At 43.4% G+C, this 17,001-nt stretch overlaps 1 protein-coding gene across 5 annotated transcripts in view; it reads left to right on the top strand.

Moving 5' to 3' along the window:
* The first annotated feature begins 1,453 nt into the window (after positions 1-1,453).
* VSTM2A (V-set and transmembrane domain containing 2A) overlaps positions 1,454-17,001 on the top strand; it is a 31,594-nt gene continuing 16,046 nt past the window's right edge. For 4 of the 5 annotated variants that reach the window (XM_015447402.4, XM_005549566.5, XM_045389156.3 and 1 more), the window contains exons 1-4: positions 1,454-1,856; positions 3,677-3,843; positions 5,942-5,992; positions 8,831-9,167. In XM_015447402.4, coding sequence (XP_015302888.2) covers positions 1,778-1,856; positions 3,677-3,843; positions 5,942-5,992; positions 8,831-9,167 — 634 coding nt within the window. In that variant the 5' untranslated portion in view covers positions 1,454-1,777. Of the gene's footprint in view, positions 1,857-3,676; positions 3,844-5,941; positions 5,993-8,830; positions 9,909-17,001 lie in introns of those variants that run through there. The other variant, XM_005549565.5, reaches the window with a different exon arrangement.

Raw genomic sequence — 17,001 nt, 5'->3', positions numbered from 1 at the left:
TTGCTAAATACAAGGAGGATACAGAGTCTGGTTGGCCTAAACATGAACAGATGTAAAATATCTCCCATGATTGTCTCCAAATCCCATATTCTGACCCTACTTACAGTGAAAAATAAATATATTTTCAGAAAATAAACAATATTGTGATGAAGTTATTGTGTCTTTAGTTTTCTGAGCTTTAAGTTATTGCTGCATTCAGCGATAGAAGATAAGTGATTTAAAATGCAACCACTATGTTAATTTTTTCCTGACTAGTAAAGGTATTAGGCAACTACAAATTCTTTATCTGTAAAATGAAAATACATACCCTACATTGGCTTCCTGATAGCACCGTTAAGATTAATTCATATTTCCAACTAATACTGAAAATTTGTGGTATAGTTGCATAGAAATAATAATGGGAATAAAAAATGTGTACTCTTCTTAGATGGTAAATGCTATTAATTTTGTTAAAAAGATTTAAATCCAGTAATAGTTGAGTCGTTAACATAATATACATTGTTGTTTCAGTTCTTAATAAAAAACAGAATGTACATCTCAAATCTTCACCAAGGCAGATAAGTAGATTTCTTCCACATTCTGAAACTTACTATGATTTTTTGTGTCTAAAATGAGATTCTTTATTCACTTAGTCCCAGGGAACATTACATAATTATTGTGCTATGCAAACGAAAAGCAAATAAACAAAACAAAATCACGTAATGAAGACCTTAATGGTATGTAAAACCCCTCCCCCCTCCAAAATACATGGCAGATGAAGGAAAGGAAGGCAGGAGGTATATAATTTTTTAAAAAGTAAACATAGTATGGTGGGCTTTTGTTTCGAGAAAATTCCCTTAATGCGTGACTTTTTGTACTTTTTCTCTTTTCCGTCTGCCAGCTGGAGCGATATGGCTCCTGCATGAGCTGCTTGTACTGAAGGCTGTTCAGCAAGAAATTCGTGTGAAATCGTAGCATGTGATGCTCCTGGTTGGAGCAGTTAATAACTGGTTAAGCGGCATTTCCCTAAATGGCTGTTTTCCTCGGCCCAGCCGTCTCTCCTCCATCCCATTGCTCCCCGGTCCTCAGCAATGCCCCAACTCCCTCCCGGAACCTCTCGCTCTGAGCCCCCCGCCAGCGCCGCAATCCCGCCACTGTATTGTGCTCCTCGGCACCGAGCGATCTGATCCGCCGAGCCAGAAAGACACCCGATGGGGGAGAGAACCAAAGTGGAAAAAAACCGACGTCCCTGCTCTCCAGAAGGGAGACCCCGGCGGCGCCGCGGTGCCCTGAGCCCTCCGCGGCCGCCCGGCGCGAGCTCCCGGGCGGGGCGCTGTCCAGCGCGCACAGAGTTAAAGGCATCATCGCAGCCATTAGAGGGAAAAGTTGCGGCGCCGCGAGCCCAGCGAAGTCCTCAGCCCGCCCCACTTGCCCACTCCCCACTTCCCGAGCCGGCTCCGTGTTTAGGGAGGGCAGTGATCACGCAAGCCGGAGCGGCGGGCTGACGTTGGACGAGCTGCCAGGTAGCTGGAAGCAGGCAGCCAGGCAGCCGAGACACTTCGCAGCGATTCCAGCCTGGGCTCCGCTGGAAGCCTCGCTGAATCCCAGCCAGCTGGTTCTAACCTTCCAGAATCGCAGTCCCTTCTCCCCACAGCCAGCCCTCGCCGAGCAAGCAGCAGGATGTTTGCAGTGTCGCGCCCAGGGCTCTGAGACAGAGCCTGCCATCCACTCGCACGCCTTTCTTTCAGGGCTTTTCGGCTGTTGGCTACACTGATGTGACCCCCCCTCCCTTTTTGGAATGATGGGGATCTTTTTGGCGTATGTTGGATTTGTTTTCTTTTCCGTTTTATATGTACAACAAGGGCTTTCTTCTCAAGGTAAGTCTGTGCTCAATGGCAAATATACATTTGCTCGCGTGTGTGTGTGTGTTTCTTACACTCAAAAAGAATGGACAGGCAGATAGAATAAGCTTCCTAGCAAGTAACAGTGGGCTTAGGCTGTATAAATAGTGTTCTGTTTGACGATTTTCTTTAAAGTTTATTAAACTGTAGACAAGCTAGGCTGGAGAGAAAATCTAGCTGGTGCCTGACAATGAGGTGGGCTCCTCGGTGAGCACAAACACAGGGTCGATGTGGTGTGTGTGTGTGTGTGCGTGTGTGTGTGTGCGCTTTCTATCTGTGTGCATGCACAGGGTAGCCACTCATGCATACATAATCATCACAAACAAACACAGGGCTGGATATGGGGACTCTCCATTACCAGTCCCTCTTCCTTGGGTAGTCAAACTGAGCTTAGAGTTTCCCTTTTCTAGGTCCGTGTGACTCCTTTTGTATGTGTGTTTATCAAAGGACAGACTCCTCTGAGGACCCATAAAAAGCCACAACTTGCATGACAAGCAGCAGCAGCCTGCTGAACCCGATTGTTCAGGACTTCGTAGGCTGCAATGGTCGTTTCAGCACCATGAACAGATCACATCTCTGCTGCCAAAAGACTGCATCACTTCTGCAAGCAGAAATGCCATACTCCTTCTGCCAGCTAGAATAGAAAAGTCCTTTTCCGATCAGAATGTCTCCTTAATAGCTTCCCTGTTTTAGGTATAAATACAGTTTCATATCACTAGAGATTATTTTTGGGATTTCATAAAATGTTAAAAAGAGACCATGTCTCTCTTTAAAACGGGGGTGAGGTGAGGGGGGGGAGGAGTGCATCCACCCTAAATCATTTCTGCAGTCCTCACAGCCCTCCTCTCCGTAAGTGTGCATTGTGGTTGTGCATTTCCATTGGCCATACAAATCTTTCCAAGACTACTTTTAGGGAACCATCAGCTCTTTGCAAAGTACCCCTTAGATAAGATAAAAACAACCATGTTGGTAACAAGATAAGAGCATTGTATGTTCAAGAAATGCCTTTAGGAGGAAGGAAACATATTTTTGTGAGTTTCACCATGGTTTCATGAATCATGCAAACTAGCAGTGTCAAGGCTGGTAATGAAAAGACTGAGAAACATCTCCATAGTGACTTCTAAATAATATTTAATCTGAACTCAATCTAGATGTGTGATCATTACATCTTAGGATGTATGGCAGTTTGAAATACAGTGACTTGATGGGAACAAATAAAGGTTAATTTGGAGAGAAGGAAACATACACAGTTTATAAAGTGTGCAACTTGTTTCACTACTGCAGGCGTGTTTCACTGGTGTTGCTAATAACTGTTTTGCTGTATCAGGAATGTGCATTTTGACAGATAATCATGATCTACTCTGTTACATGAAACATCCAGTTAGTGGTAGATTGTTTAGAAACTTAGAGGCAAGAGACTCTCCTCATATATCAACTTGACAGATTGTCTAAATTGTATCTCACTAACTCTCTCAGTAAATTTTGCGGAATACTGCAATCTGACAAAAGGTATTTGGATCTACCTGCGGGCATCTTGGCTAACAGAGTTATTGGCAAGCTTGTTAACCTTTCCATTATCTGGATTTGATCAACAACATAGTGATTTAGGTATGATACCAAAAGTTAGACAGGAAAGAGGCAAAGGAAGGGGGCTGGGGGAACCAGACGAAGCCGGGGATGTAGGAGAGGGGTTTTGTTGTTATTTAAGTCCAGGAAAAATGCAGCGAGCTCTCAAGGAAAGAGACTCTGGCAAGAGGGGTGTGGATATTCCAAAAGGATGCCTTTCTGTTTTGCAGCAAAATTTACCGAGTTTCCGCGGAACGTGACGGCGACCGAGGGGCAGAATGTGGAGATGTCCTGCGCCTTCCAGAGCGGCTCCGCCTCGGTATATCTGGAGATCCAGTGGTGGTTCCTGCGGGGCCCGGAGGAAATGGAGCCCGGGGCCGAGGGGGCCGGCGCGCAGGTAGCGGAGCCCGCCGACCCCGCGTCTCCCCTTCGCTTGCCCGGTCCTCAGGGTGTCCGGCCCGGGACTGAGGGCCGAGGTGCTGCCTGGGCACCCCTGGGGAACCGCCCGGTTCTGTAGAAGCGAGTGACCCCCCAGGGCTTCCAGGGAGGGAGAGGGAATTTGTCCTGGGGACGCGAAGTTAAAACCCAGAAGGAAGTCCTGCTGCCCATTTTCTTCCTGTTAAACTGGGAAGCGCCTCCTCCTATAAGTTCTGGTTCTTAGGAAGATGCCCGCCTTGCCCCTGCCGCGCTGCCACTTCCCGGGACATCTGCAAGCCCCTTTCCAGGACGGAAGGAGGGGGAGGGGAAGCGGTGGGCGGCCTCCACCCCCCACCCCACCCCCTCTCCCTTCTCTGGGCACCAGGCACCACCTGGGACCCCAGTCCCCGGGCTGAACAACCAGAGAACCAGAGCGGCCAGCTCCTCTCACCTCCACCTCTAACAGATACGTGGGGTGTGGGAAAGAGAGGGAGACAGAAGGAAAGGGGAAAATGGAGGAGGGAGAGAGGGAGAGAAGAAAGGGGGAGACCGGGAGAGGCACAGAGAAGGAGAAAGAGACGGAGAGAGGGAGGGGGAAAAGGGGGAGAGAGGGAAGGGAAAGAGAAGGGAGGGAGAAAGAAGGTGGAAGAGGAGAGAGGGAAGGGGAAGAGGGAGAGAGGGAGTGAGGAGAGGGAGAAAGAGAAGGGAAAGGGGAAGGAGGGAAGGGAGAATTGGAGTGGGGAGGGGAGAAGGAGAGGGGGAGAGGGAGAAAGAAAGGGGGGAGGGGAAGGGGTGGGAAACAGGGAAGGGGAGATGAGAAGAGAGATTGACGGGGAAAGAGAGAGGGAAGGGGAAAAGGGAGAGAGGGAAGGGAAAGAGAAAACCGGAAGGGGAAAAAGGGAGAGAGGGAAGGAAAAGAGAGGAGAGGGAGAGAGAAAGGAGAAGAGAGGGAGAGAGGGTAGGGGAAAAGGAGGCAGGGGGCGAGAGGGAGAGAGAGAAGGGGAGGGGGAAGGAAGGGAGGGAGGATTGAAGTAGAAAGAAGAGAAAGAAAGGGGTAGAGGGAGAAAGAAGGGAGAGAGAGGGAGAGAGGTAAAGAGGGGGAAGGGGTGGGAGAGGAGAGAGAATGAGAGGTGGAAGGGGAGAGGAAGAGACGGAGAAGGAAAGAGATGGGGGAGACAGGGCACAGAAGGGAGAGAGGGAGGGAGAGGGAAGGGAGAGAGGAAGGGAGAGGAAAGGGAAAGAGGGAGGGAGAGGGAAGGGAAAGAGGGAGGGAGAGGGAAGGGACAGAAGGAGGGAGAGGGAAGGGAGAGGGATGGAAAGGAAGAGAGGAAGAGAAGGGGAGAGAGAAGGAGTAGAGAAGGGGCAGAGAGAAGAGAGAAGGAGGAGAGTGGAGAAGGGAAAGAAGAGGAGAGAAGAGAGGAAGCAGGAGAGAAGGGACTACGGGAGTGGGGAGCATGGAGGGGACGGAGGGTGACTTGGGAAGAGGCAGGAGAGAGGGTGGTGAGGTGGGAAAGCAGGGGGAGAAAGGAGGAGAAGAGGAAAAGGAAAATAGTGGGAGGAGGGGAGAAGGGAAGGGGGTCGGGGCGAGAAGGGAGACCTAGTTGAGCGAGAGGCGGAGCCCCTGCTAGCCAGCAAGAGAATCTGTGGCCAGGAGCCCGGGGCGGGACGGCGGGCGGGATGGCCCCCGGGGCAAAGGCGCGGAAATTCGTCCCGGGGCACTTCACCTTTACTCACGCCGGCCGCCCCACCCCCGGCGCCCGTGCCACCTCCGGGCCAGCGTCCGCACTGGTCAACCCGCGAAAAAGACCCGGCGGCTCCCGGCCCCGCCTCCCGAGCGCAGCGCCGGGACGGTTCCGGGGACAGCGCCGGGAGGGCGCAGGGGACAGCATGGGGACGGCGCGGGGACGGCGTGGGGGCGGTGCGGCCGGGGCCTGGACGGGGGTGGCCACGCCCCTAGTCGCTCCCTGTCCCCAGGTCACCCTGAGGGCCCTGCCTGGAGCGGCGAAGGCTGTGCTCGCGTGGGGGCGGGCGGTTGGGCGGGCCTGGCGTGGGACTGAGCGTTCGCTCCTTGCCCGCAGGTGGAGCTCTTGCCAGACAGAGACCCGGACAGCGACGGGACCAAGATTAGCGTGAGTTAGGGGGCGCGCCGGGGGCCGGGAGCCCAGGCCCGGGACGCACAGCCCTTCCCTGTCCCCGAGAAGGCGGCTTGCCAGCGCTGCAGGACAGCCCGGTGCCCCTTGCTTGCCTCACTAGATACATACAAATGGAAGCACGTTTAGAGTCCCTACAGAAAATTACATATTTTAGTCACGTAAATATCCAAACATTCTAGAGAATCGTTTGCTATCCAGAGAGGTTGTGTGACACTTTCTTTCATTGCTTTTTGTAACTTACCTAACAGTAAGAGTAAATACAATGCTAACATCTATTCAAATTATGGAAATAATTATATTTTAGTAGAAAGTAAAACACTAGCAGAGGAAAATATTTTTAGGGAGAAAAATATAAAGCATCCAACAGGATACTGAAATTGTGATTAAATTAAGCAACTAAATTTTGAATGTCACTTTAATGCATGGAATGTATTTCCAGTGCTGTTATTCAGAATCATATAAATATAATGCCAAAAGCCAATATAAATGTAAAACCGTTATTATAGGAGCTTGACCTATTGAAAATGTAAATTTACAGTTCTACTCTATTGCTTATTACTTTTAATAAGTGTGCGTAAAATTTAAAAAATGAAAGTCATTTTTTTACTGTACCTCAAATGAAGCCACATAGCATCAGTTAATATTAATAATACTGCTTCATTTGATAAATAGAAACGAAATAGTTATGTAATACAACAGGAGGAAATCTGTTAAGCATAAACATATCCTTATTATATGTTTTTAGAAATCTAAAATCCCAATGACCTACATTTTAAAAGAAAATATATTTTAAGGCTCTTACAATAGCATAAAGTGGTAGAAGATTGGAGTTACATCATAACTAAAAATGTACAAATATATTGTACATAGAATCTAATTCTGTGATCAAAATGTGTAATCTCAACATGGAAGAAAAAATGACAAAGATGAAATATCAACCATAAACTCTGATTTAAAACTCATAAAATTACTGACTTTTTAGGATACTTCAATTATTCTTATATCACAGAAACTGTTGTTTTCCTGCAATATTAGAAAAGCTGTATAGGTGAAATCTAGTTTTTTCTTAATTATTTTATTTTTCACATACATCTATAACTAGATAGATTGCTTGGTGCCTATTCTTCCTTCAGCCTTCACCCGTCCCCCTATCATCTAAAGGCCAGTAACAAAAATAGTCTCATACATCCTGACCTCTGATGCATACAATGAGAAACATGATTACACACACAACTGTTGATGGTATTTCCTGTGCCAATAGTGCATAAAAGTTAATGAGTGGAAGAGAGTTTTAGACACAAACTAAAGCAGAAAGTAGTTTATTCTCTGTTTACCCACTGTGTGACCTTGAACATATGTTCTCAACCAACAGTTATTAACTTTGAATTCCCAGGAGAGTTGTTATAAAATACTGATATAAGCTCCACCCTCTAGAGATGCAGACTTAATATTTCTGTATTACTCCACATGACAGTATTTTTAACAGCACCCTAGGTGATTCTAATGTACACTCAGTGTTGAAAATCACTGACCCAAACACCCCAAGCCTCAGTTTACTCAACTATAAAATGGGATAATAATATAAATACTCTAGCTACTTCAAACTTTATTAGGAGATTTAACCCAGAATAAACGTGGAAGTATTCATTTCCATTTTTATAGTATTAGTGTATTTATATGTAATTTTATATACACTTAAACCCATAGGGTTCAATTGTTGGAAATTATTTGTATATATACCCCTATATGTAAAAACAGATGAGTGCTCCTCAGGTTTTTCTAATAATTTATGGCTGTTTGAAAGTGTAGTGTAGTGGCCATTAGCAGAAAAAATAACTTTCGGCCTCCTTCATTTCTTTTCTGTATCTTTCAAAATCAACCAAATTCTTGAATCCCAAACGTCTTATGAAACCTATAATTGTCTCAGTTATGAAGAACACGTGATTATGTATTAAACCTAACTGTTCTGATAAAGATGCTTATATATACAATATATGACATATAATAGAAAATCATATATTATATCTAGTATATCTATCAGATATCTGATCTTTCTATTAGTCTGGAATAAAACTTATTAGAAGAAATAAGAAAGCCAATTTCAATTTTGAAAATCAAGCCAATGTTTTATCGATGGCATCCCAAGTCCCTGTAGCATAAAGTCCCTATAATGGCATGGGATACATACTTTGAGCAACAAGACTTCAGGTGATAGGAAGCTGTACCCCCAAGTCATGCCACCCCATGACTAGAGGCAAGACTGCATATAAAATTTAAGAAGAAAAAATAGTAGTATTCAAGTTCGTTAACAGCACCTTTAGTAGTCATCCCAGTGTGGGGATACAAGTGCTTTCTCACTCAAACCCATGACCAACAAAATATTTTTGTGATGTCTCAGAGTTGAGGGGGTTAGTTTATAGCCCACAGGGAAGGAAAGAGGTTGTTTCACCTAGAGAGTTGGCCTTATTGGTTTGTGCTTCATTGAACTGAGTTAAGCAGGCAGAGGCCAATCCCATGATGGAAAAATGACAGAGCTGCTACTGGCCTGTGGACAATGGGGGGCATATGGCTGACAGAATCTGGCACTGGCTGCATTGAACTAATTATCCCCTGAGTCTGCAAGTGCAGTGGTTGGTGGAATAGGATAACCAAGGCCTTCAGATGTGATGTTAAGGAAATAAAAAGCTCCTTCACTATGGCTATGGGCCCATTAAGACCCTTTAGCTTTCCAATGTTAGCAAGCTCAGGGGAAAAAAATGGGAACAAAATCATTTGATGTAGCACTTTATTTTTTTTTTACCTGCAATCTTTCAGACAGTGAAAGTCCAAGGCAATGATATCTCCCACAAGCTTCAGATTTCCAAAGTGAGGAAAAAGGATGAAGGCTTATACGAGTGCAGGGTGACTGATGCCAACTACGGGGAGCTTCAGGAACACAAGGCCCAGGCCTATCTGAAAGTCAATGCCAACAGCCATGCCCGCAGAATGCAGGCCTTCGAAGCCTCTCCCATGTGGCTGCAGGATATGAAGCCCCGCAAGAACGCCTCTGCAGCCGTCCCCAGCAGCATCCATGGCTCTGCCAACCAACGAACGCACTCCACCTCCAGCCCTCAAGCGGTAGCCAAAATGCCCAAACAAAGTCCACAATCAGGTATGGAAACCCATTTCGAGCCTTTTATTTTACCACTCACGAACCCTCCACAGAAAGGTCAGTCGTATAGAGTAGACACATTTGTGAATGATGGTTTTTAAAATCGGAGACCTAGTTCAGTGCAAGTGATTATGAGAGGTGACTGCTGAGCCTGCACCGATTCACTCAGAGCTCAAAGCATGTGGGTGCGCCCCGTGAGTCCCCTAGTGGTGCTGCATTTCCAGAGCATCTGAGAGCTGGACTCTGGTTTTTTTCCTTTCTGTATTTACACATTATAAGAACAATAAATCATGTAATGTTGGTTACATTACAAATGCATGTTCATTTTCTCTACAGATTTATGTATCGATAATGACCCAAATTAAGAGGCTTTCACTTAATCAAAATGTAAATGAGAGAGACATGCCATATCATGCATTTTCAGCGACCCATAGCTCTAAGCAGGACTATTCTCCAAGGGCTTTTGATTTTGAAGGAGAAACCTCAGCTGCGTGTGATGATGATAATGGAAGGACAGAGAGGGGATTGAAGACAGTAAGTGGTGCAGAGATAAGGCAACTCCTGTGAATGTGCCTTCCAGGCCAATTTAGAAGCTTAGTCACAGGATTCTGAAGGCAGCTGTGCAAGTTAAAGCTGTTCTGAATGGCATTAATGTATGCAATCATTCAGCCAATGGAAATGCATAGAAGTTTTAACCTTGATGTGGGATAAAGGCTCCATGGAATGAGCGGAACCCTGCACAACCCCGCGGCCATCACGATTTCCTCAAACACATGACATGGGATGAAGGGAGCACAAACATACCGACTTCATCCTTCTTTAGGTTTTTCCCTTTATATTTTATCACTGAAGAAGTATTGATGCTACCATCAGTAATGGAAAATTACATTGCTAATATTATTTAAGATCTCTTCAGCCATTAAATTAAAAAGTCTGATTACTTCACCAGGATGATTTCTGAGATCTCATCTCATATCATCCTGAATACGCACACACACACACACACACACACACACACATCTCAGAAATCATCCTAATCAAATATAGACTTTAATATGTATATCAAATATATATATACATGTAGAAATACATATAGGTTTGTATCTTTAAGTCCTTGCTTGTGAACAATGCTTTTAAATGTTTTTAAAATACTGTATGCCAAAATAGGTTTTCTGTTAATGCTTTACTTCCTAATGGATGTGATTTGCACATTTGTAGGGCACTTGGATTAGGGTTCTCTGAGTTTGCCCTGCCTTATAATGTAGATGAGCAACTCTCCTGGCATGCCTTGGTCATTGCAATTTATGTCAGTCTGATGAATAGATGGCTTAGCCTCTCTGAAGCCCAGTGTGTGTGGATTTGTCTAATTTTTTTTTCTTTATCATCTTTTCTGTTTCCCAAATTAAAGGACAAACTAATATAGCTGGAACATATGTGTGTGTATCCATACACACAAAACACACAGGTATATGCTAAATTATAATGGTAACCAAATGATGGTTACAACTTTGTGACTATTATTTCAGGAAGATTTCTTCACATTATCAGAAAAGAAGTTAGACACTACAGGCAAGATTACAGAGTAGACTAAGCAGACAGTTTACAACCTAATTAGCAAGAACTCCAGTCATGGAAGTGAAATTATTAATATTATCCTACATAGACTGTTCCAAGTTAGATGTCATCAATCTGTTCGGCAGAATAAAATCAAACAGCTTATCTATTCCAAGTGAAGAATTTGGAATAGAGGGGTAGAGTGAAATGCTTTATCTATTTCTAGAATATTTTCTTAGCTTTTGGGGTTTAATAATGCAATCTAAAAATATCTATTTCTTTTATTTTAATATCTCTTAGCGCTGTGATTAGTGCTAAATGATAAACTCCAGATCTCTTCTAACAATTTTCAAATGAAAATTACTGCTCTTTTTTCATCCCATTGCCAGCCTTGCTGTTAGATACAAAATTGCTTTTTCTAGAGTTAAAGATAGAAGGAGAGAAACAAATGACTCATGAAGTTTATATTCATTAAAAGTCCTGTTCACTAAAAGTATCTGCTTGTATCAAAGAGTAACCTGAAATACCTCAAAATATTTAATTTCAATATTTCCAACCAGTGAATACTGGATCATATTTTTATATACTTCTATCGACATTTTCTAATTTCTATTTCAGAAGCTGGGGCAGTCCAGCCACTGACTTATGTGTAAGTTCCTATACTTGCACAATTATTATATATAATTCAGTATCGGGGTGGATATTTATGTATTATATTCACTGTAATACCCACATCCTGATTTATGATTTTTGCCTTAAAATTTTCAGATTATATTCAAATAAAGCTTATTTCAATACCCATGTTTCATTTATTCATTCATTTATTCACCTTCCATCCCACCCAGGAACTCACATACCAAGCATAGGGACGCAAACAAGGAAGACACACTTCTTCTCCTCAAGGAGTTTGTATTTTAGTTTGCAAGAAAATAAAATATTTGTACATTCCATTTATCATGCATCTTTATTTCATTATTCTGTGAAAGGCAAGATGTGGTGAAGGCACAAAAATCAAAATCTTACTTTTGGAAGTCAATAGCTATATTGTACTAGCCTTTTATCTTTTATTGTTTGACGCAAAGAGGCGTCCTTCATCTATGGTATATGGGACACTGTCATATCAACCTCTGTCACAAAAAGCTGGCCTGTTTGGCCCTTTATTTTCATCATAATCTTTGACTTAGTTGACTAAATTATTTAAACTGAAGCACTCACCTCTTAATTGATACTATTTTTCTGTCGAATTTCTGTTTTATGAAGGAAAACGTATTAGCTGAAAATAGTTTTATATAAAATCTTCAAATTTTCATACAATTAATTTAACCAGTTTTTCTAGAGCAGAGATTTACATGAATAGAGGAAGATGGAAAAGATAGTCTATGACCATCTACCTATCACAAGATAAAGCTAACTATCATTTAAGGTATTTTCCAACAGTTTTTGAGCATGTGACTTTCCCCTCCCACTTAAAATCGTTTCTTTTTTATCTTTGTGAATCCTTTACTTGTAAAATTATTTCAATTCTACCTCCATTTTGTGATCAACAATTAAAACAAAATATTGAAGCAAAACAGTTAGGCAAACAGATAAACAAAACTTGGCTGTTGCAATCCCTTTAAAGTTTGCCGTCTTCAATTGTTCTGAACACTCTCCGGTTTTGTGTACCATGACCGGCTTAGATCATATCAAACCTATTCCCCTCTGCCCACTTTTTTTGGCTCTATTTGCAAGAAGCTTATCAAGAGAGGATGCCAATAAATATGATGTTATCAGGAAAGCAATACATAAAGTTAGAAGCAGAAGAAATGTTCTATAGATGTTCTGAGAAGGTGAATTCTTGCTTCTTGCTGGAGGAGTCAGGGAGGGCAACCTGGATGAAGGGGCTTGGAGGATAGGGAGAGCTCACACAAGCAAATACGGTGAAGAAAGACCTTTCGGAGAGGAGGGTGGCACCAAGCATAACTGACTGTGGAAGTCCCAGGATCTTGACCAGGATGGGGTGGTTTAGGTCCCTCTTTGCAGAGAACACAGGACTCAATGCCACTCCACTGTGCCCCCAAATACCCCAGTATACTAAGCCATTCTCTACTTGTTTCTTCCTGTCTCTTCCAGTGTCTCCAATCCTTCCAGAAGTCAAACATCTCCTCCACAGACCACCTCTACCAGTCCTTCCTTTCTTCTCTCTGTCTTCATTTTTTTCTACTGACCCCTCCCCACCTTCCCAAGGTCACACAGAACTGTGAAGCAGCTTCCTGCTCTTCCTCCCCAACCTGGCCGTGGATCAACCCCTGCTGTGCAGAGCTGCATGCTGGCTCCTCCAGGTCAATTGCCCAGGTCACTTGCACTCCCAATGCTGTCATGCAAGTCACTGGTGTCTCCTGCTTCCAATTCCCTGCCCTCTCACATCTCATCCTTCCCAGTCTCTAGGTGACCTTTCTCCCTTGATCGCTCTTTCCTGACACTCTTACCTCTCTTCTCTTTGCTGGCTGGTCCCCTATTTACTGGCTCCTAGCATTGCCCTCTCTCCTTTATTGGCCTCCCCCACTAAATTCCTCTCTTAAATATAGTTCTTTTCCCATTGTCAACTCCCTGATCTTCTCATCCACTTCCATGGTTTTGACTGCTAAATTTTCTTAGAAAATTGTTCCATTCACCTTTGTACTTCTGACTCATTTCTGTAGATCCAGACTCATATTCACTCTTGTCCCCAGAGCATCTACATATATGTCCTGCAAGAACTGTGGCAGAGTAAGAATGTCTACACACTTGTCTCCATCCCACCCAATGAAGCCTATTTTCCTTCCCCTGAGCATTGGCTGGCCTGTGACCACTCTGCCCAATAAAGTAGGAAGAAGTGAGCTGTGCCAATTATAAACCTATCCTTTACAGGGGCAGGCAGCACCTGCTGAGCCCTCCTGGAGGCCAGCCACTGTGGAGGCAGTGCAGCCACCTTACTGACTGAAGCTCAGCCATGGCCCTTGGTGTGCGAGCCTGGAAGCAGCCTTGGGTATCCAGCCACTCCAGCCTTCCTCCAGTCACAGCTCCAGTGGCTGTCTCATTGCAGCATGAGGGAGCCCAAGTGAGCACTGCCCAGCTAAGCACAGACAACACGCAGAACAGAGACAGATGATGATCTCCTGTCACTTTAAGGCACTAGGTTGTAGTGAGGTTTGTTTCGTAGTAGATGTTCAGATAAGACATCTAAAACTCAAATATTCAAAACTGAATTTATCTTAGCTTTCTCACCAAAAAGAAATGTTCTTCCTCCTATGATCGCAAACTGTTTTAATAGCATTCATCACAGTCGTTGGTCTTGAGGAAGCCTTGAAAATGTTCTCATCTCTTCTGTCAGCTGACACACTGAATTGTCCTAGTAATTGTCTCCCTAAAACATCCCTGAGAAACTGCATCTTTTCTGTTCTAACCAATACTGGTTTATTGTCAACACAGGCTCTTTTCATTTTCCTAATCTAATCCAATCTATTCCAATAAGAATTTCTTGTTTTAACTCTAATACAAGGGGCATATCACAACAGAGCATGTATGAAATGATTATTATTTTCAAAGTGCCAACATTAGTTTTCGTAGTCTAACTCCAGCCTTGTTTCTTCTGAGTTACTAATCTCATTCAGTCTTTCCATTTGGTATTGCAGGAATGTTTTCAGATATTTTGTTACCTCTATGGCTTTGCAAATGCTGTTTCCTTTCCCTATTTGCTGAGTTGCTACAAAAATGAAAACTCCTTTATTAAAGCTTTCTCCTTTTCTCTTTGTCAGAATTGGTTACTCATCAAGATCTCAGCAATTTGTTTATACTTACTTTGAAGCCCTCACTGTGCCTTGTATTGTTGAATCTTTAGTGCTGAAAGTCACACGTTCTGGAAAACCTCTTAGTTTTAAGCAAACCGGGACAGTTGATCACCCTAATTGTAACTTCTTGGCTACAAATATCGTAACTTGCTTTTGCAATTCCTCTATGTGCCCTGAACAAATGGGGCTCATGTTCTTTTTTTTTTTTTTTTTTTGTATAATTATGTTTTCATAATTAGATAATTTTGCCACTACTCCAGAACTGATCAAGCCTCCCAAACTGTGTTTCTGAAAGTGAGTTGTGCAGCCTACCTATGCCAGACTCGTCAGGGACCTTATTAAAAATTCATATTCCAGGACTCCACCCAGTGCCTACTGAACCAGCATGATTGTAGAACCAGAAATAAGCATGCTATGTTCCAAAAGTTAAAAGAATCATTAGCTTTTTGAAGTTTTTCTGGGTAAAAAAAAATTTCTTCTTATCATTTACTATGAGATATATATCTGTATGTGTCATGCTACAAAATTATTTTTTTAGAGGCTCTGCTCTGTTGCTCTTATTGTTTCCAGTATTGGGGTGGACTTTTGTGAATCTGTTCACTCCTGTGATCAACAGCTGGTATTTGTAAGGAAACTGGCTGCAGTGAAGGTGGTACTTGTGTCTCCATGTGTGGAGTCTGTAGTAGTTCAGCAGGAATGCTGATTCTCCGAACTCCGAAATACAATTATTGTGTGTTCACCGTGATATGAACCTGACTGTGAAGAGGCAGCTGCTGCAACAGCTGCCAGGAGCCCAGAGTGGCCACATTCAGCAGGATTCGTCTTAACACGGGATGGCAAAGCCATTGGGTGGAGGGAGATGAGAGGCTGAGGGTCTTTGCAGGAAGATTGCTTGTGTCATTTAATATGTGAGTAAATGATGCACTGCTTTGAGGTAGAGTCAGTCATATAATTCAGCCCTTACTGCTGATTTTTGTTTAAATGATCCAACTTGGCTACTGACACAGGTTAAATTAATTTCATCATTGTAATTCTATCATATAAATGGCAACTATGTAAATCAAGTGTCTATGAATAAGACAAAAAATAGATATGAGGGAATGATTTGGATAATACAGGCCAAGGAATCTGGTAGGGCTATATTTGAACCAGAATTATGTGGATTAAGATTCTATACTGGTTAAATTCTCCTGAAAACCATATTTAATTTTACTCATTGAAGTTCAGAACTATTTGGGCCTAGAATGTCAAGGCCTTGCTGTAGGTTGGATGGGCTTTTCCATTCATAACTGGCCACATGAAGGCTTGCTTGTGACTCCTAGTTCCTCTGTAGTTAAGGAGACATGAAACAGAATTTGCCAATGTTCTAAGTTCTTGTCTCAAGTGATTCCATGATGTCTGCGACTTCAGGAAGCTACCAGAGGACCAGCTTCCTGGCTAGATGGCCAAAGTGTTGAGAAATTGCTAGAAAGGCTTCACTCTGTTAGTCACAATAACACACACCCTAAAAGAGCAACAAAGGTCAAGAGCTCCTTCTTCCAAGGACCACTTCTGCCACTGATAGGCTGAACCAGTGCCTTCATCTGAGCAGTGAAGGGGCGTAAATGAGCAGGGACACACTCCTCAGACCTTCTGCCTACGGCTTTGCCTACTAATTGGTAGAGGCACTAGCACACAGCAGTTAAAGAGGAAGGCTGCTTCACATCTCAGCTCCATCACTCATAGCGCTGTATGTCTGTTTCCTCATTTCCTTCTTTTTTTTTGTTTTTGTTTCTGTTTTTGTTTTTGTTTTGAAACGGAGTTTTGCTCTGTCTGTCGCCCAGGCTACAGTGCAATGGTGTGATCCCAGCTCATTACAACCTCCACCTCCCGGGTTCAAGCAATTCTCCTGCCTCAGCTTCCTGAGTAGCTTGGATTACAGGTGCACACCACCACGCCCGGCTAATTTTTGTATTTTCAGTAGAGACAGCATTTCACCATGTTGGCCAGGCTGGTCTCAAACTCCTGACCTCAAGTGATCCACCCTTCTTGGCTTCCCAAAGTGCTGGGATTACAGGCGTGAGTTACTGTGCCCAGCCTGTTTCCTCATTTCTTAAATGAGAACTATACTACAATCCTCACAGGGTTTTGACAGTTAAAGGAAATGATGTACATATGAAGATTGGCACTTAATAATCCCTGAATAAACGGTGGCTAGTTGCTGTAAAAATATGACTATTATTGCATATGCTTATATACCATTATCAGCATGAAATGATTAGAGTTAATGGTCTTTACCACCTGGTTCTTCTAGGCAAATATTTTCCTTCCTGAGTGTGTGGAAGTGATGGGTTAAGGAAGGAAAACTAGATCTCCATTTCTGGCTTATGTTTGGTGGTTTATAATTTCAGAGCTTTCTTTGTTTTCTTCTGTCACAATGCCATTAATTGATGATAAATTTTCCTCTAAATAAACACAACATATTAGCCACC

The sequence above is a fragment of the Macaca fascicularis genome, chromosome 3 (genome assembly GCF_037993035.2).
Source record: "Macaca fascicularis isolate 582-1 chromosome 3, T2T-MFA8v1.1".
In the NCBI taxonomy this organism is placed as follows: Eukaryota; Metazoa; Chordata; class Mammalia; order Primates; family Cercopithecidae; genus Macaca; species Macaca fascicularis.
Note: the sequence above shows the minus strand (reverse complement) of the source record. Positions and strands in the feature narration are given on the sequence as shown.